General features: G+C 51.3%; 1 protein-coding gene and 1 pseudogene across 1 annotated transcript in view; one reads left to right on the top strand and one right to left on the bottom strand.

Moving 5' to 3' along the window:
- Positions 1-20,863, top strand: part of Cfap77 (cilia and flagella associated protein 77) — a 126,108-nt gene that overhangs the window by 85,655 nt on the left and 19,590 nt on the right. Inside the window, exons 4-5 of the mRNA XM_050155065.1 lie at positions 6,799-6,904; positions 12,259-12,360. Of these exons, the coding sequence (XP_050011022.1) occupies positions 6,799-6,904; positions 12,259-12,360 (208 nt within the window). The remainder of the gene's footprint in view (positions 1-6,798; positions 6,905-12,258; positions 12,361-20,863) is intronic.
- LOC126509306 (cytochrome c oxidase subunit 7C, mitochondrial-like) lies at positions 5,035-5,245 on the bottom strand (annotated as a pseudogene).

Raw genomic sequence — 20,863 nt, 5'->3', positions numbered from 1 at the left:
GTGGGCGGGGGACCAGGAGACATAGAAACAACGCTGTGAAAGTCTGGGGTGTCTTGTGAAAGGAGCCCGGCTCCCTGCATCTGGCCTCCAGGTGTAGCTGGCTGGCCAGGCTCGTTCACCCTTAACTACTGCCCTTGGTGAATGCTGATTGGCATTTGCTGGGCTGTGGCGTCTGTAGCTGGAGGGTTGGGAGTTCAAGCTTCGCTGCTTGTCTGTGCGGTGTGACCCTGGGCAAGCTGTTTGACCTCTCTGGGCATCAGCTGCCCCGGTACCACCCTTTCCTGTGCACATTTAGCGAGGATAAATAATTAAGCTTTTCTGTGCGAACCCCTCTGGCTCCTCAAAAGAGAGGTGCACAGGAAGGGCAGCTTAATTGTTACCACAGGGGCCTCGGCCTGTGGCAAAATCATTCATGTTGCAGTTAGAAAGCGCTACAATAAAAAGCTGAACTTACAAAACAAAAAAACCCACCCCCCCCCCACACACACACAAAACAAGCAAAGAAACAAGTGAACTGTAACATAGCAACAATGATGCCTGCGGAAGGAAATGGGGTAACTGGTTCCTAACAAGGCCTCCTAGAAAGGTCATGAACCAGGGGTGGGGTGCAGAGCATGGGGCTCCATGGGTGGAGCACTTGCCTCGCAGGCAGAACGTTCTAGTTTGATGCCCCAGCTCTGCACAAACCCATGGCACCTCAGTCCTTTACAGGCATGCCCACTACCTAAGAGATGGAGGCCAGAGGACCAGAAGTTCAAAGTCATCCTCAGCTATAGGATGTGTTTGAGGAAAGTCTGCGTACATGAGACTCCATCTGAAAATCCTAAACGAATCAATAGTCCTTACCTAGCTCTAAATCACAAAGGTTTTCTCCTGTGCACTTGACAGCGTCTGTTTTATATTTAAACTGAGCTCCACTTGAGCTCTCTCTCTCTCTCGCTCTCGCTCTCTGTCTGTCTGTCTGTCTGTCTATCTGTTTCTCTCCCTTTTTTTTTTTTCAAGACAGGGTTTCTCCGTAGCTTTGGAGCCTGTCCTGGAACTAGTTCTTGTAGATCAGGCTGGCCTCGAACTCACAGAGATCACCCGCCTCTGCCTCCTGAGTGCTGGGATTAAAGGCGTACGCCACCTAGCGCTTTCTCTTTTGATGTGTGGGACTTAAGTGGAGGAACTTGGGCTTGCTTGGTAGTTGTTCTGTCTAAGATGCTCAGTGTCTGGCCCCAGTTCACCCATGAAAAGGCCGGCATCCTTCCTGAAGGCCAATTCCACCAATTTAATCTGGTAACTGACCTTGACACACATGCCGCCTATTCGTACCGAGCAAACTAAGGAAAGAAAGTGTATCTGTCGAAAATTTGCCTAAGATTTCTTTTCTCATCTGCCTTCCATTCTTCCTGCCCCCACATTGTGTGTGTGTATGTGTGTGTGTGTGTGTGTCCGTGCAGGTACATGTGTGCACATGTGTGTGGAAAAGAGGTTAACCTCAGTTGTCACCCTCTGGTGCTGTCCACCACATTTTCTGAGATAGGGTCTCAAGTGACCTGGAACTTGCTGATTCAGCTGGGCTGGTGGCCATCAGCCTTAGACCTGTCTCCACCTCCTTAGAGCTGGGATTTAACTCGGGTCATTATTACCAACAGAGCTACCCCCCACATATCTATCCAGGGTGGAGCCTTGTCAGCTCACGGCAGGCACAGAATTGTTGCTGCCGTCTGGGGCTGGCTGACACTCAATGGTTGAAGTCCACCGGGGCCAGAAGAGGGATAAGCGGGCTTATGCTCAGGTGGAAGGACACCTAGCCAGGGCTGTTTAGGGCAGGGTAGCTGAGAACCAGCCCTTAGTAGAGGTAACCCCACAACTGAGGCCTACATGCAAAGGAGAGACGATATGGGGGTGCTCATGTACCTGCGTGTCCTGGCAAGAGGAAGAACTCCAGCCAGGAGGGCTGGAAGTCTAGAGAAGTGCAGGGTAGAGTGGATGCCAGCAGCTGAAGAGGGAGCTGAGCCTAGTGGACCACGGCTTCGAGTCCAGGCTTAGCTCGGAAACCGGGGACCACGCAGAAGCGATAACATCCAATTTATGGCCCGAGTTTTCTCCACACCAGGCCAGCCTCTGCACCTGTTTATCCACGTTAATGAGCCAGAACGGAAACTAGCCAGCTTGTGGGTGGCCATGGAAGACCTAGGCCAGGGCTGCCTGCCATAACTCACGGCCTCACAGGTTCCCCTTGGCTCAGCCCCCACCGCCTCTACCCAGGACTGACCCAGAGCAGGACGCTGAGTCGGTCAGCCAGGCTGGGGGAGGGCTGAAGAGCTGGTAGGAAGTAATGGATACGGTGGGGCTGTTCGCTGGGAGCAGCCTCTTGGGGTAGATATTTCCAGATTACGCACACAGTGTCGTTAGAAAGCACAGTCATAAATTAGGCCACTCAGAGGCGTGGGGCGTGTAATAATTAAGTAATAAAAGTCGCCACAGGGGTACGGGAGGCAGGAACAAAGAGCCGCGGTCTGTCTATGCGAATCAAAGCCTTGGGCCGCTTCTTCAATAGAACGCAGCTTAGCCAGCTTCCCGGGTCCTCCCGTGCCCTCATGACGGGGTGCAGTAGGCTGGGGAAGTGGGTGGGAATTTAGGGTCCAGGCTAACCATCCGGTGGTCTCTGCGGCCACCCTGTCATTGAAGCGGCCCGTCAAGGATCGCAGCCCATCAGTGCCAGGGCAGCGGCAGAGACTGAGAACTGGGGCTGGTGGCAGCTGGGACTCATTGCCAGCCAATTACACCAACTGGGGATGTGGGCCTGTGTGGGCAGAACTTGCACAGTTTCACAGCAATCTAAAAAGTGGTTTTGAAGCGTCGGCTGTCCTGTTTGCATGTGGGGAGGTGTGCATGTGTGTACACGCATGTGGAGGTCAGAGGTCAACTGTGGGTGTCATTCCTCAGAGGTCTACCTTGGTTTTTCTGAGACCAGGGTCTCTCACTGACCTAGTGCTGGTCAAGCAGACTAGGCTGTCTGACCAGGGAGCCCCAGGGACCTGCTGGTCCTCCCTTTTCCCACCCCGCAATGCTAGGATCACCAGTGCACAGCACCATTGGCTATTTCCAGAGATTGCGGGGATTGGATTCAGGACCCCATGCTCACACAGCAAGCACTTCACAGGCTGAGCGTCAACATCCATATCTCTAAGCGGTGACAATGATTTCAGACTTTGGGGGCTACCATACAGACCAGATCCAACAAACCCAGGGCAGAGGTTTGCAGCCTCTGGACCTTCTGGGCAGACATGGGGGTTTGATTCTCCTTGTCTATATTCCTCACCTCAGGTTTGAGCGGCTTCCAACACTCTGGCTGCTTTGCAAAACGATCAGAATGTCCCTATGAGTGTCTGTATGCAGCTCAGAGGCAACTGCCATATCGTCCTGTGGTGTGGGACAATTCTGTATTCTGTCAATTATGTTTTAATAAACACTAATTGGCCAGTAGCCAGGCAGGAAGTATAGGCAGGAAAACCAAACAGGAAGTAGAGGCGGGGCAATGAGAACAGGAGAAGAGGAAAGCCCGTTCCTTCCCAGTTCTGTCCCAATCACAGAAGAAGGAAGATGTGATTGTCTCACTGAAAAAGGTACCAAGCCATGTGGCTAACATATATAAGAATAATGGGTTAATGTAAGTTATAAAAGTTAATAAGAAGCCTGAGCTAATGGGCCAATCAGTTTATTATTAATATAGACCTCTGTGTGATTTATTTGGGACTTAACTGTTGCAGGAACCGGACAGAACAAGGACTGGGTGAGTCAGAAAACCTCAGACAACAGTCCTGAGCCCACTAGGGTATGAGTCTCAGGAGTGAGAGAACCCCTAAATTACTGTGTTCCTGGCTCTGACTTCAACTCGGGCCCAGATGCTGTTCGCAGGGCATTTCCCAGAGCATCCTGGGGCTTCCTTCACAAGTTGCTACAAAGAGAGGTGAAGGAGGTTAAGGAGGAAAATGGGAGGGGTAAACAATCTGTGGAAGTTCTCACAGCTCTGGTTCCCTAGCCCAGATGAACACTTTGACGCCATGACTCTGTTTACCACAGTGGTAAAACAGTAGCAAGAAGGGCTGGCCACTCTGAACTGAAGCTGAAGCGACCATCCGCCAGGCATTTCCTGTTTGCTTTGTTGCTGTTTTAGTCACCGCTAATGAGCATCACCCCACTTCTACTGATTGTTCTAATTGATTATGACTATATATTTAAATTTTTACATATGTGTATGGGTATTTCACCTGCATGTACCAAGTGAGTGCCTGGTGCCCTTGAGAGGCAGAAGAGGACATCCAGCCTGGAGCTGAGGTTTACAGATAGTTTTGAGTGGCCATGCGGGTGCTGGGAACAGAACCTGGGTCCTCTGCACCCAGTGCTCTAAACGGCTGAGCCATCTCTCCAGTCCTATTATCACCCATCTTTAGAGCCAGGGTCTCAGTATCTAGCCCAGTGAGTTCATTGCACACAACTTGATTATTTTAAAATAAATTTTAAAAATTAACCCTTGGAGGGTAGGGAGTTGAGATAGGTTTCATGTAAGCATGCTGGCTTTAAATCCATACAGCTGAAGGTGACCTTGATCTCGATTCTTCTGCCTCCACCTCCTGAGTGCTGGGGTTATGGGAGTATACAGCTTTTTTTTCTGCCACTTTGACAGAGTGGCATGGCTTCCTGTCTGGTCACCATAAGCAGTGGTTTGCTTCCTGTCTAAGGTGGTATAGCAACAGGCCTGCCTCCTGAGCAGGAACTATACTTGAGATCAGAGTCCTCCTTTGTACATGGCCACTGTCCATTGTACACTTTTTAAAAGTTTATTTACATTTTGTTTTTGTTTTTAGAGACAGGGTTTCTCTGTGTAGCTTTGGAGCCTGTCCTGGAACTCACTATGTAGACCAGGCTGGCCTCGAACTCAGAGATCCACCTGCCTCTGCCTCCTGAGTGCTGGGATTAAATTATTTACAATTTTCTTTAGTAATAGAAATTCAAGAGCTTAGTCCAATTTTCAGGTCCCATCTCTTAAATAATCTTCATTCTGTTAAATGTCCTCATTTTTTTAAGGAGCTGGTACCTTACTATAAAGAAAGAAACCACAAATCCAGATCCGAAGTACTCAGTCATTATAGCCGGTAACCCTGCTTGTTTTCTGCTGAAAATGGCAGTCTTCCCTGGCCTTCCTCTGCAAGGAGACCATGGAGGTGGTGAACCTCCGAATACTTTGGCCCGACATGGGCTGCGGGAAGCTCTGCGAGGGTGCAGAGATAGAAGGCAAAGGAAATGGCTGCACAGCAGTCCCCTTACTTTAAGACCTTGCTATACAGAATACCTGCACACTCTATCTTGAAAGCTGTTTAGAGCTCAGCCCCAATCTGGGATTGGTTCCCCACACCCTCTGGAAGGACTTAACTTTGAGCCTTGTGTGTGGCTCAGCCAACCTCACTTGGAGTGCTGCTCCACACTGCTCTGGGACCAGCCTCTCCTTATCACTGCTGAGATGACAAAGGGTAGTACCTGCAAACGCCACCTGCAGACAGTACCTGTAGACAGCACCTGCAGATGGCACTTGCAGACGGCATCTGCAGACAGCACCTGCAGATGGCACTTGCAGATGGCACCGCAGATGGCACTTGCAGACAGCACCTGCAGACAGTATCTGAAGACAGAACCTGCAGACGGCACCTGCAGACAGCATCTGCAGACAGTACCTACAGAGCACTCAATACTGGCTCAGTGTGTTGTCTGAGGTTTCTGTTCTGCCCAGTTTCCACAGTCGTTAAATCCCAAAGAAATCACACAGAGGTCTACATTTGTTATAAACTGATTGACCCATTAGCTCAGACTTCTTATTAACTCTTAAACTTTTATTAGTCCATTATTCTTGTCTATGTTAGCCACGTGGCTCAGTACCTTACTCAGCAAGGCAGTCACATCTTGCTTCTTCTGTGACTGGGTCACGACTGCCAAATGGGGAGCGTATTGCTCATCCAACTTGGCAGCCTCCTTGCTGAGATGGATCAGAAAAATCAGACAACAAAGCCAGGAATGAGGATCCTGAGCATTCCCCAGAGAAGTCAGGCACTGTGGCTAGACCACCTGCTTGGCAGGGGTTTTCTGCAAGACTAGCCTCAGTAGACTGTGGGCAGAGCCCAGGGCTGGAGAGGCATAGCAGAAAGGGTCCAGGGAACCTATGAACCCTATTTAACATCAGCCCAAGGCCAGAATCTTTGTCCCATCCAGGTAACACATGGAGGCGCCCCATGTTTGCAGAGCATGGGATCTGTATCTCTGGGGTTTCTGGGTGCTACAGGAAGCCTTTTCTGGCCTTGAAGAGAGTGGTGTGATCTGCAGTTGGTGACGGTGGGGCCTTGTGCCCAGTGGAAAGAGCGGTATCTTGCGGCACCTGCACCGCCTGGAACCGTATCGGGAAGGGGTCTGGGGATTAAAACACACAGAGACATGGGTCACTCTTGAAACAAGAATGCCAATTTTATTGTGTTCCAGGGCAGCTTGTATGGGGCTCTCCTTGACTAATGGCCATGCCCTAGCTCTCTGGATTTTCCAGCTGCAAATCCACCAGAAACTACTTCCTTGTTATCAGGAACTCATGAGGGTTTTGTGCTCAGAGCAGCTACAAGCATAGGAAAACAAGTTGATTACTCCAGCAAGCAAGAGGTCACAGAAAGTTCAGGGTCTGAGGGTCTGCAGCCCTAACAGGATCTGTTCTGTATGTGGGTGTCCTGGTCATCCCCAGGCCTCAAGCTCTATGTAACCTTCCTCCCACAGGCCGTCCACACCCTTCTTTGACCTGTTACAACATCGGTACCAGCAGCTCTGGGTACAGGAGCAGAAGGCCACTCAGCAAGCCATCAAACTGGAGAAGAAACAGAAGGTAGCCCTGCCTTCACTTCTGAGGGGTTGAAGCTGGCCTGGGGGGCGGAGGGAAGCCGAGTCAGCATCAGTGGATGTGGGTGGGGCAGGAGCCTGGGGTCCAGTCACATCCTCCTGCCGTGAAATTCAGATCTGAACCCATCTCAGTGATGGTCTGCTCCCGCTTGGACCTAATTCTGGATGTGAAAGAGATGGCCAGATACCAGTCGGCAGGCCCTGTCACCTCCCAGCTGCGATTAGGACCAAGTCACAATGACTTTTATATGGAGATCTTTCTCTAAACCCGTCTGACTTCCTACAGAGGACACTAGGGCTCCAATTCCACCAGCCTAGACGTGTGCCCCACACTGGCTGGTATGACAGGGCAGGAAACCATTTCTACAAGCGTGTGTTAAGGAGCATGTTTTCTTTAACAGGAGGAAAGGATGCCCAGGAGGCATCCTTATCCTACGTCCTAGGCAGGGATAGCTGTGTGGAGAAGCCAGGGTAGCTCAGAGCAGTGGGATCCAGGGTCCCTATTGCAACCAAACTCCCCCAGTTGCTACTGTACTGAAGACCAGAGGCAAAGGTAAAGCCACTAGAGGTCAGGTAATGGTGACACACACCTTTAATCCCAGGATCTGGGAGACAGAGGCAGATGGATCTCTGTGAGTTCAAGGCCAGCCTGGGCTACACAAGATCAATGCGGAAACAAATCCCGGTGGTGGTGGCTCACGCCTTTAATCCCAGTCCTAGGGAGTCATGCGCCCTTAATCCCAGCACTAGAGGGAATATAAAACGGGAGGAGAGGGAGGCTTAGTCTGCTTACTCTATGGTCGCCCAGCTTGGTAGTGGCTTAGCTGCTTTGCTTTTCTGGTTTCAGGCAAGATTTATTAAAATACAAATAATATACCACTATAGATGTGAGTCATTAGCAACAGACAGGAAGTCTCTGTGGTGACTTTTTTTTTTTTTAACCAGAAAACACTCCCTGCTTTTCTTTATTCTGTCTCACACATTTAAAGGCGCCCGAAGGCTTTCTGCCTTTAAAATAGTCCAAACTTCAGCCTTGGGGGGAGTTCACGGTGCCTCCTCGGTTGATCCAAACCTGTGCCTGCCAAGTCAGTCTACGCTTTTTAGATTTCCCTGGAGGGAGAAATACCCGGCACCAGGCAGGTGTGGTGTCATGTGCCCTTCCTGCCAGCGCCTGGGTCGCGGAGGCAGAAGGGTCAGGAGTTCAAGGCCGGCCTCTCCTGCCACAGCAAGTCTGAGGCCAGCCTGGGCCGAGGGAGAGAGCCTGCCTGAGATCAGAACAAACAAAACATGCAGATGTCAGATGCCTCAACGATCGCAGCCTGCAGCACCGAGCCTTGCTCCCTTCTCGGAGGGCCGGCAAGTGCCCCACATCCTGTACTCGGGTCTGAGAACCCCAGCATGTAGGCATCTCACTCTAGGATCATAGTCTGTTTCACAGACACACTGTGGTTCCGAGATATTACTCAGCAGAGGCTTGGGAGAAGGCTCAGTTGGTGCAGTACTTGCCAGGAAAGCATCAGGACCCGAGTTTGGATTCCCAGCACCCACGTTAAAAGCCGGGTACCCAGTGCTGACAGGTTTGGGGGATGATCAGAATCCCTAGAGTTTAACTGGGAAGCTCTAGGTTCAGTGAAAAACTCTCTCTAAAAAATGTAAGGCGAAGAGAGATTGAAGAAGACTCGAGACAATAGTCTCTGACATCCACAGGTGTGTGTGTACATGTGTATGGGCAACCACACACACGTGCACACACGTGAGGAGAAAAGAGAGAGAGATGAAATGACTCTCCAGCAGCTCTGGCCAGACGTGTCTGCCAAAGTGCAGGCTTGTCTTGACGCTGGGGCATTTGTTTGCTGACTTCTTGAACACCAGATTAGCAAAATGGTTCTATGAGCCTCCTGGGGTTCAGAGGAGTCTTCCCAGGAAGGGATCATGTAGTCTTAGGATGGGTGTCCTCCAGCGGCTTGGTGCTCATCAGAGAGCCCAGCACTGAAATGTTTTTAAAGCGGCCCGTGGTCAGTCTGTTAATACCTCAAGAGTCAACCCGCTGTGTGACAGTGCAGTTTCAGAGGGAGCATTGCTGCCCCAAGCTGCTTCCTAGCTCCCTGGGGGAGTGTCACATTTTAATCAACAGCTGGTAACCAGCCCCTCTGCCCCTCCCTAAAGCACACCCCTGCTGAACCAGCCTCAGGGAGGAAAATACCTTCCCTTCCATCCATCCTGGGTTCATAGCTGGGGCCTGTGTGATAAAAGAGATGAACAGGGGGTCTGGAGAAATGACTCAGGGGCTAAGAAAAAATACTGCTTTTCCAGAGGATCTGAGATATATATATATAAATATTTAAAATTTTTTAAATGAACAGGAAAAAAGCATATGGATTAAAAACTCCCCGACTCAGGAATCGTTGCAAAGAAGGCTCAGAGAAACAGGCCTGTGTATTTTCTCACTGGGTCTGAGGAGGTGGTGGGTTCCCCTGGGAAAGAGAAGTCAGCGGAATATTAGATGGTGACTCTGCTAGGTACGTGTGTTCGCATACTCCTCTGTGCTCTGCATTTTCAGAGACAGGAAAGCAGATCTTCAGAGGTGTCAGTGGCCTGCAGCAGAAGGGCAGAGCCTCCTTCCTGGGATGCGGGTCCCACCCCCAGGACAAAGGGCTGGAGGAACTCCCTGGGGATGTCTGAGTCCTATGCGCTAGCAGACAGCAGGCATCCAGAAACTGGCAATGCCGCCTCAGAATTCTCTTCTCGTTCACTGTGTGTGTGTCTCGCACATGCATTCAGCTGTACAGACATACATGTAGAGGCCAGATGTTAACACTGTCTTCCTCAATTGGTCTCACCTAGAGACAGTCTCTGACTAAACCTGGAACTCCCTGGTTCTTCTAAACTCTCTGCCCAGCAAGCCCCAGCATCTATCCGCCTATCTGTACTTCCCCAGAGACGAGGACACATACCGCCACACCTAGCTTTTTATGTGAGGACCGGGATCTGAACTCGGGTTACCCACTGAACTCCCCAGGAGCCTGCTTTGTAGGAATTATGTTGCCTTGCCTATGCCCGTGAGGCTGCCAGGTGCTCAGGCTGCTGTCTGAGCTGATCACCATTTGCCAGGCTTGAAAAGGCAGCCAGTTTGGTCAGTTTTCAAGATCAAACTGCTCACAACCCAGATGAAGCCTGGCTCTGCCATAAGCCAGCATGCTGCCGAGTAGACCCTGATTCTTAGACAGCAGTGACCTCCCACTGAAGTTCTTGGTGACAACTGCCATCTAGTGAACCTTGAGCTAGCTACTCTGCCCTAAGCACCCATGAGCAGCTCCTACAAGAACCGTACCTTGGCATACCTTTTCCAGTTAGGGAAATGGAGCGTTGGAAAGACCATGGGGCTGTCTGCTGCATTCTAAGCCCAGCCTGGCCACCTGACTACACAGCCTCTCTGCCTTGACTTTAAAGTCTCAACCTTGTTCTAGCAGGTAGAGTGGATATCCAGCCTACGGCCTGGCAGTTGCTTGTAAACATATCACGTTAGTGCTACAGCTCGACCATATGAATTTGTGAAGACAAAGCCTGTTTCCCTTCCTCCGGTTCTCTGGTTGTCACATACGTTTGCTTCTGCCTAAGTCACTTTAAGCCATGCCCTAGGGTTCTACAGTCTTGGGCTAACTCAGTTGGGAAAGCTCTAGGAACAGGGAGAAGGCCATTTTACAACGTGGGCTCATATGCCGCAAATGGTGCCACAACATTTATAGAAACGTGTAGGATTCAGACGTAGGAAGATCTTCTGCTGAGGCCACCTTCTACTGTGTCCTGACATGCTGGAGGTAGAACACGTATCACCCATGTCCTTATTCTTTTTTTAGTTTTTTAAAATTTATTTATATTTTCTGTATGAGTGCTCTGCATACCAGAAGAAGCCATTAGATCCTATTATAGATGGTTGCGAACCATCATGTGGTTGCTGGGAATCGAACTCAGGTCCTTTAGAAGAGCAGCAGTGCTCTTAACCGCTGAGCCATCTCTCCAGCACCCTCCCCCCATGTCCTTGTTCTAAGGGCTCTAGTTAACGCCTGGGTGATGGTGGCACACACCTTTAATCCCAGCACTTGGGAGGCAGAGGCAGGCAGATCTCTGTGAATTCCAGGCCAGCCTGGTCTACAGAGTGAGCCTGAGGCGAGCCAGAGCTACACAGAGAAACCCTGCCTTGAAAAACCAAAACAAAAGGCAAGTTGTGGTGGTGCACATCTTTAATCCCAGCACTTGGGAGGCAGAGGCAGGTGATCTCTGTGAATTCGAGGCCAGCCTGGTCTAGAGAATGAGTTCCATAGTCCCAGGACAACTAGAGTTACACAGAGAAACCATGTTTCAAACAAAACAAAACAAAAAAAAGTTCTTGTTCTAAGGGCTCTAGTTGTGCTGGATTGAAACCCACCCTTGACTCCATTTAACCTTAATCGCCTCTCATGGGCTTTGTCTACACACAGTCACACAAGGGTTAAGAGTGCACCATGTGAGTTTGGAATGGACACCCCTCAGTTCTGGACAGACACCATGAACTGCATGACAAGGCTATGGATCTGCTTGTCCCTCTTTGTGGGCATAGAATCAGGGCTCAGAAGGGATGGGCTTTTCCCACCTTTGCAAGAGGAGCTCATGACACTCACCACCTCCCTCCTCCTGGGCCAGCCATCATATGGACCTGCTCCATGGGACAGTGACACCTTGTTGAGTCATACATTTCTTCACACAGATATGAGGGCTCTGTGTAAGTTAGTTTTAGGGCTAGAAGGTGTTTAAGAGAAACTCCCTCCTAGCTGCTCATGGAAACCCCATTTGTTTTATAGTCAACCTGAAATCAAAGCAACCATGAACCATACACAGGGGCATGGCTAGTGGGATGGGGCTGTGAAATGGCCTAGAAGAAAGATCAAAGCCTGGAGGAAAGTGACCCTCTAGCCTGTCATCCAAGAACCCCAGCCCCAAGCTCCTTAGTCATTGCCCTGGAGTGTTAGTTGTATTGTTGCTATGACATGCATGGCAAAGCCAACTTGAAGAGGGCAGGATTTCTCCCAGCTCACTGTTGAATATGCGTTTATCGTGGTGGAGAGCACACAAAGATGGAGGTGCAGTGCACCAACCAGGAAGCAGGGAGAGATGGACGTCTTTGCTCAGCTCACTTCCTCTTTTTCCATTGGTCCAGGACCCCAGGCTGTGCCGTGGTAGTGCTCACGGTTCAGTGTGAGTCTTCCCTCCTCCACAGCGAGGCTCAGAGGGTTTGTTTCCATGGCAATTCTAAAGTCTCAGGTAGCAGGGCGAGCATCTCACCACTGCTGTTCTGGCCTGCAGGTGTACCTGGGGAAGCTGTACGAGACACGGAGCAGTCAGCTGAGGAAGTACAAGCCGCCCGTGAAGCTGGATGCTCTCTGGCACATGCCTCACTTCCAGAAGGTCAGTGGCCCTTTCCTTCACCTCTTCTGCACCAAAGCTGGGGCTAGCTGATGCTCTCTTGTGGGCTTCTGACCAACGATGCTCAGGACACAGGTACCACCCGACATCTCTGAACTTTTCCTCCATCCAGGTTCAGAAATTCTATTTTTCTAATGTATATTTAGTGTGTGACGAGGGATGGGGTAGTTTGCATATGTGTGTGTGTATGTGTGTGAGTGCAGCTGTCTATGATGAGAACAACCCTGCGTGTCACTCCTTGGCTCTCACCTGGAGCCAGGTGGATTCTCATGTTGGTTGTGCAGAAGGCTAACGGGTCCATGGCTTCTGAGTATCCTCCTGTCTCTGCTTCCCCACCCCATCAGCCCTCAGCTAAGACTCTGGATAAGCACCCATGGGCAACCTGCTGATAGTGACCTGTTTTATAGACAAGAAACATGGAGAATGCTGGGAAGAGGCAGAGTCATGGAAGATCTCAGGTCATCTCAGCATGGGATGGCTGTCTTGGGTGGAAGCATCACTCTAGTGACTGGGTCCTAATGTATCTTACAAGGGAAAGATGTACCTAAATGGGAAACAAGTGTGTGTCCTCACTGCTAATCCCCCTGAATGATGGCAGGAAATGACCTTAGGTTCCCCCCAAAGGAGGGGTTGGGGCTAAGTGAAGATAATTTGTGATACAGGGGCTAGGCTGTGCTCTGGCCGTAGAGCTGACCTTGTGTTCTTTCATTCCTGTGGTCCTGTAACACCCAGACAGAGACACATGCTCAGCAAGGGCGGTGGAGGGGGGAGTGGCATTGTACAGGCTGAGGGACGTGGCAGGGTTAAAAATGTTGGACTCAGGACAAGAGGCTGCATAGGCTGTGTGTCCCTAACCCAGGCAGAAGGAGTCTTTCTTGAAGGTCATGACGAACGTCCCTGGCCCCATCAAGACAGCTGCACAAGCAATATTCCCAGCCAGCCAGCCCGGCTGTGCCGCCTGAAACTGTGTGTTAGACATTGAAGGGGCCGCTGCCTTTCTGAGCCTAATGCGCTTGAACAAGCTGCTGAGCTTCAGCAGGAAAGCTGCTTTGGCCCACTGGATGTGGCCTCTCGTGTCCTGCCCAAGTGGCCTCCATCGACATATGTCAGTGACCATGTGCCCTGCTGCCCATCAGCCCAGGCCTCTGCTGAGCTCACAGTAAATGTCACCGAAAGAACATGACCGAACACTGATCAGGAGGTGGCGGGAGTCACGGCCACACTGCCTCTTCTTAGCACCTGTCAGCTTGGAGTCTCAACAGCAAAACCTCCCTCCAGTGTCTCCGTCTCTCTCGTTGCCCCCACACAGACCTCTCTACTTGCATTCAGTTATTCACAACCTTCTCCTGGGCCCCTCCTCTGCTTCATCTCCTCTGTGGCCTTTTTATTGTTATGCCAGTGACCAAGTGCATGTAGGCGTCTGGGTGACATTGCCAGAGGGGGCACCAGGACCCCCAGGTCCCAAGGGCACAAGATGCCCTCCAGGTGGCCTCTATTTCACAGTAGCTGGCCCTGACAGGAGCTCGAGGGTAGAAATAATTCAGTGTTTCTGTTTGCAAGAGAGGGAGTTTGTCTCGGGGTCTGGGGAGCGCTGCTACTCATTAGGACTTCTGAGGTACTGTTAGGAGGAGCAGTGAGCCAGCAGTGACAACTCTTTCTGCTGGCAGGTGTCACGTGTGGCTAATGCGATATAGATAATGCCATTTTATCCCCAGAACAAACACCTCAACGGTGCCTTGCAGGTGAGTGGGTCCGAGGCACCTCCACACCCCCTGGAGCGGCTAGCCTGCGTCCTTGGGTTGTGCCTTCATCGCCCATGCTGATAACACATTAAGTAGTTAAGACAGAAGGGCAGGGGAGAGCCCCACCCCTTTCTTCTGTGTCTTCCAAGGACACCCCTGGGATCCCGCAAGTTGGTGCCCCAGTCACCCATCACGCAGGCCCTGGAACATATAGCATATATGCCAGGTTCTTGAAGCAGGACTGCCCAGGTGCATTACCCGCCCAGGGGAGACTCTCAAACCCCTGAGAGCTGTCCTTGTAGGACATAGGCCAATAGCAATATTGGCTGAGCCTGCAGCACACCGTGTTGGATGAATACAATTGTGGGTACCAGTGCACCAGGGTGGATGCTAAGGACAGAGCTACCTTAATCCAGGGGCTCTTGAGACTCCTTCTCTGTGGCAACCCCACCAGGTTCCCCCCTTATCACCAAGGGGTGCCTCAGGCCTCACTGCTTCCCTTTGAAGAGCTTAGCAACTTGGCAGTCAGATGATTAACTAGACACACTTTCATCTTCCTTCATAACGTATAAGTCCACAAGAACCAAGCTTCAAGGCCCGAGTCTTGTCCCCAGAGCTAAGCAGGGTGCCTGGCACAGAAGAGGTACTGAGTAATCCTTGGAATGAATGAATGGATGGATGAATGAATGAATGAGCAACCAGCCCAGAACGACCAAAGATCTTCAAAGCCTCCCACAGGCACAATGAAACCCTCCTACCCACACATTCGCCCCGGCACTGCCACATCCCCGCTGCCAACGCAGGGTCTGTGCTCAGAAAGCCCACCAGGGCCAGGTCAGGCTGCTGTCGTTTGATGGCGCATGAAGCCCCAGGAGGGTCTTTGTCTGGGTTGCATGTCACTGCTGATCTGATGCCCCCACCCTGTCTCCATTATGATGGGAAAATGCACTTCCAAAAAAGTTGAACCTGTCACGGTGATGGATAACCTAAATGGACCCTCCCCGCTTATGAACAGATGTCGAGGCTGAACTCTGTCAGAAATAATTAAACACCTTTCACATAGAAAAGCAGCAGGCAGGGTGGGGCAGCCACCCCGCGGCTGGGTCACTGTGTCAGATGGGCTGCTTTCTGCTCCCTCTCGGCCAGCCACAAGGGAAGCTGGGAAAACCTCTGGACCACGGGGTGAGGCAGGGGCATACAGTGGGCCCGGCACTCGGGGCCTCTGGTGGCCCCGGCTTCTTTCAGGTCTCTGTGTCTCTGGTCTTTGGTCTCCTGCAGTTGGCAGGAGGTAGCAGTGCCAGGGTGGAGGGCTACCCAGCAGCTGGTTTGGAACCTTCCAGCCAGGATGTTCATACTGTGAGGGCCCAGTTGAGAAGCTGGAAGTTTGGAGCCTCAATTTCCACATCCAAAAAGGAGTAGGCTCAAGCCTGGGAGGTTTGTTCAGGACTGACTCCATGGTTTTCTCTTTCCTGGCCAAGGAGCCATGTGGGAGGCAGAGTGAGGATTCTTGGAGGTAAAAGACTGCAAACCATTAGAATAGCTCGGAGTCTTCCTCAACTTCTTATATGTGGGACACGAAGTCATCACCTCCCACCCTTAAGGCAAGAGCCACTGGGCTGACTCTCTCTGCTCTCAGTGTCCTGGGGACTCTTGTGCTGTCTACAGTGTGTTCTAGGGACAGCAGAGGAGGATGGAGACCACAGGCAGGGAGGTGAGAACGGCCTGGCTTGGTATCTGTGTGTGCGGGAGAGCCTCCAGTGTCAGGCAGTCACGTGGGGGTGGTCTCTTGCTCTGTAAAATGGCTTTGCCTGTCTGAGATTCACATTCTGTTCTGTAAAATATGCTAAGGAAGTTCTTTGGCAGGGCACACTCGTGTGGAATTAGCCAGAGCTCCTGGCTCACAATGAGCTGGCAATACATGCCCCGAGGAGGAAGGTGAATGCTCATTCATTCATTCATGCATCTATTCATTTGTTCACCTACCCATCTGCTCACTCACTCACTCATTCTCCTCCTGATTCATTTACTCATCCATCCATCCATCCATCCATCCATCCACTCACCCATCCACCCATCCATCCATCCATCCATCCATCCACAAGTTTTTTTTTCTTGACAACCTCCATGCCAGGTCCTGTTCAGAATCTGAAGACATGATAGTGAATGAGCCAGAATAGCTTTGGCCACCGCCACTGCCGTGGAATTACCAACCATTGAACTGGCACAAGATGGCTACGCAGACAAGTGGGGGGAAGTTTGGAGAGGTATTATCCCCACTTACACAGTCTTCACGTAGCCAGCAGCCCCATATTTGGGAGGAGGCGACAATTCCTATAAATGACAACGGTATCACCCAAGCAGCTGTATACATATGTTCACCACTCCCATCAAACACATGTACCTACGCCTCACATATCACACATACACACATACAACTACACCACACAACACACACACACAAAGAAAAGGGGCACCCCAGCCCCATGTCTGGCCAGACACTTCATCCTCCCCTCTAGCCCTTGCCTGTCTGCAGTGCCGATCCCCACCAACATTACATAGTCTTTCAGTCACTAAAGTATGAACAAATTGACTATATTTTCATTTGGCTTTTGGTTTCAGCCCCACTGCTTTAGAATAATGGCCCAAGCTACTAAGCTAAGAGTCTGATTTACAAGCTCCTGGGCTCTGGACGCTGGGATCAGCCTCCTCTCTCTGTGGAAGACTAACCATGCCTCAGGTCTCCTGGGCCTCTGGCTCCTTAGCGGGAGCTGGAGATGCAGGGGAGGAGATGCATCTGCAGCCAGCCAAGCAGGGCCACCCGGAGAAGCAGCCGATTAGGAGAGGCTGCTGAATGTAAGAAAGGGATTTTCTCTGCCACCTTTAAGCTCTCCTACAAATCATAGCTGGCTGCAAAGTTAACTCTCTGTTAAACCCCAAAGCGTCTCCCACCCAGTCCACCCTACCGCCTCCACCTCTTCAGAGAACTTAACACAAAGAGGGACCACTCCCTGCCACCAGATGTCCAACCCAGACATCCCATTTTCCAGACCCAAGCACGAAGGACAGAGCCAGGTCTGCAGCCCCTCCCTGAGTCTCACAATGGTATATTTTAAGGATCCTGTCACTCTCAAGTTGGAGTAAGAATCATCGATGTCACCTGGAAGGGCACCGAGTGCAGAAAGGGGACATTCACAAAAAGAATCAGGAGGATGGAGAGGATGGAGGATTGAAGCCTGGTGCAGCCGACCACCCTCCCTACAAACAGCTGTCTCATTATAAACAGACCCCAGCAGAAGAGGTGCCTAGGAGGGGACAGGTGCAGGGACTTCACATAATCGCACTCTCTGGGGTTTCCTGCTCAGGGGTGACATTGATGTTCACAAACAGGCAGATCTGGGACAGGAAAGGAAGACAGAGCTGGGCTGGGGCACAGGAGGCAGTGGTGGCCAGGTACCTGGGGCAGCAGAGATATTTGCAGTGCCTGCTACGATGGTGCTGGAGAAAATGACACCAGGAGGGAGCTGAGGCTGGCATCCTACAGACCCCGTCCTGGCATCCCACAGACCCTATCCTGGCATCCCACAGACCCTATTCTGGCATCCCACAGACCCTGTTCTACCACTTGTGGGTCTGGCCCCCTGAATCCTGCCAGCCCCTTGGGGATTTTCAGCTTAACCCAGAAGGTTCTTCTTTCCTAGTGGGTGTGAAAACATTTTATGTTGAAAACCAACCAGAAGCTGGGCATGGTGGTGCACACCTTTAATCCCGGCACTCAGGAGGCAGAGGCAGACAAATCTCTGTGAGTTCAAGGCCAGCCTGGTCTACAGAGTGAGCGCTAAGACAACTAGAACTATATGATAAGATCCTGTCTTAGAAAAAAAAAAAAAGAAAGAAAACCAACCAGAATACAGATAACTTATTTAACATTATTAATATGCATTTATGTTTCTTTTCTTTTTCCTTGAGACTGGGCAGGCTGGTGTCAAACTCACTGTATAGCCAAGGCAGGCCTCACGCACCTATTTTTAATTATATGTATGTCTGTGTGATTATGTATGTACACGTGAGTGCAGGTTCCTGCGGAGACTAAAGACATCAGATCTCTGTGGCTGGAGTTACAAGCAGGCGTGAGCCAGATGTGGGTACTGAGAACTGAATTTGGACTTTCTATAAGAGCGTTATGTGCTCTTAACCACTGAAGTGTCTCTGTGGCCCCAGGGCTTGAACTCTTGATTCTCCCGCCTCCACCTTGTGGCCCCACCTTGCTTGGTTTGCAGTGCTGGAGCTTGAACCCAGGGCTTCATTTGTGCCAGGCAAGCTGAGCTTCCTGTTCAGCCCATGTGCAGGTCTCTAACCTCCAATCTCGCGCTGACTTTGGGGAAGAAAAAAGACCTTGAGTTTCTCAATGACCTCATTTGGCTCATCGCCAAGGGAAAAAAAAATCCTTCCCTGAGCTAAGGAGGACTCAGGGAGGAGCCTGTGATGCATGGAGGAGTCTTTGATGCAGGGAGGAGTCTGTGATGCGGGGTGGAGCCTGCCCGGTCTGAAATGTCTTCCTCCATGTCCCACTTGTCATCTCCTGTCAGCAAGCACCAAAGTGGCTGGAGAAATATGGACTTTTTAGCTGCTTGACACCCATGGTGGGTTCCAGCAGGTAACTAGTGTTCCGTGATTTAGGGTTTAACCCGGTGTTTGTGGATAAGCCTGTCAGATGGACGCAGCTGTTACAAGAGCAAGCACACCTCCTCTGGCTTCTGATGGTGAAGACACATCTACAAGGAGGTCAAAGAGCATTCTGGGAGGAGGGGGCACACTGTGGCCTCCTCCCTTGCTCTACTCAAGGCATCCTGGGAGGTGGTGTTTTAGAGCAATGAAACAATTATGGGAAGTTTAGCCAAAGGCTTGAGGATGGAAGCAGAGTGGGGAAAAGTAAGTGAACATCAAGTTCCCAGATGGATGCAGTGGCAGCCATGTCCTTGACCCACTATACGAAGATCTTTCTAGGTATCGGCCTGGGTGCCTCTGGGAATGCTCCCATTCCATGGCACTCTCCCTGTAACCCAGTGGCACGAAAGAGTCCCCTGCCTTGGTGATGGGGAACACAAGGCCCACAGGCTTACAGTCACACACCCAAGTTAGAGCAGCAAGGTCAGGCTCTGCAAGAGCTGATGAGGGCCAAGGGCCTGAAGCTGAGGTCAGGGGTCAGCGGTGCTAACTGCTGGGCCTGGCGAAGAGGAGAGGGAAAGGCACTCAGCAGTAAGGCTTTGATGGGTGTCCAGAGGGTCGTGGCCAGCCCTGCTTTGGCTGATTTAAGCCCTTGCTGTAAACCTTACTTCCCACTGCCCTGAAAGCCATAGACTTTTGAAAAAAACAAAAACCAAAAACAACCCTCTGACATCTTTTAAATTGCAGTTTGGCCCCAAGGCTAAAGAGGAAAGAGGCCATCGATGCTAGACTCGGGATGCTTTCTTCCAAGTGGGAAGCAGACCAGCTGTGGTAAATGGTTGACTTTGCGGGCTGAGAAGACACAAGCCAGTTCTATAGTCTAACTGGACCTCGTGACTGCCAACCTCACCACAATGTGAGCATAGCTATCAGGAGGAGTGAGCGCATACAAAGCTTGGCTAGAGGACGGCCACACAGAAGCACAATCTCTGGCCTATGTTAGGCCTGGTCATCTCCTCCCATGGGTGCTCTCTAGCAGAGCTACACCTGGGCTCAAATCCCAGGACCCAGTCCAGTGGATGTGGGACAACCTCCAGACTTGTACTTTTGGCAAGCAGTGATCGAAGCACCCTGGGTCGAGGTCAGCGCCACTGCTCGGTAGTTTGAGCTATGCATTTACTAGGGTGGGTGGGTGAGTTTCCATAGTGTGCCCTCAAAGGGAACCAGGCCTGCTAGTGACTCTCAGGGCTGCTCTTACAGAGTAGACCAGGCTGGGCAGCCTCAGCAGCAGGTGTGGCTCTCTGGCATTCAGACTGCTTCGCAGGCAGATTCCAACAAGCACGCCTTCTTACTGCGCCCAGATATGAGAAATGTGGCTAGCGGGGATAGAGATGGGGGGGGGGGTCCTTAGATGGCCATCTGTGTCATTACTGGTGCTCCCGTCCATGACCTCATCTCACCCTAGCCTCCTCCCAGAGGCCCTGCCCCCAGTACCGTTCTACAGCGCTTTCACTGTGACTTGAAGGGGCCCCTCAGTCCTTGGCAACTTCCTTCCCAAGTTCATTGCAAATCTGTCTCCCTCTGCCTCCCACCTCCTGGTTATATTTCTGGCTTCTGAAGCCCCCTGGATCCCTGGCTCTCCCTTGAACATGACAGCTGTGCAGATTTCCCAAGGCACTTACTTTTTCCACAGCTGCCAGGTTCCTGACTGCTCTCAGGGGCAGAGCTCCGAGTGTGGAAGGTAGAGCCCCTCCTTGGAACGATAGGGGACCACCCAGGCCGTGACCTCTGACCTTCGGCAATGTCTTCTCTGCCGTTAGCCCTTGCCGTGATTTTCAGTTCGAACTGTACGTCTACACACTTCTGAACAGAGCTGTACCTGAAGGTGCTTGTCACACGCCCCAGCACACTCATTGTGGGGAGAGCATCTCCTGGAGAGTGCTCAGGAGACTGCTGGATCTCCGTGTCACTTCTGGTAATACTGGCAGTCACCCTGTCTTTGATGCCGGGCACCAGGTGCCAAGCCATGAGCTTGACCCCACAGGACAGATGGACCACATGACCCTGACAGGTTCCTG

This window comes from Alexandromys fortis, unplaced genomic scaffold (genome assembly GCF_014885135.2).
Source record: "Alexandromys fortis isolate MF-2015 unplaced genomic scaffold, M_Fortis_MF-2015_v1.1 scaffold_72, whole genome shotgun sequence".
NCBI classification, from domain to species: domain Eukaryota; kingdom Metazoa; phylum Chordata; class Mammalia; order Rodentia; family Cricetidae; genus Alexandromys; species Alexandromys fortis.
The sequence above is the reverse complement of the archived record's forward strand: the minus strand, read 5'-3'. Positions and strand labels throughout refer to the sequence as shown.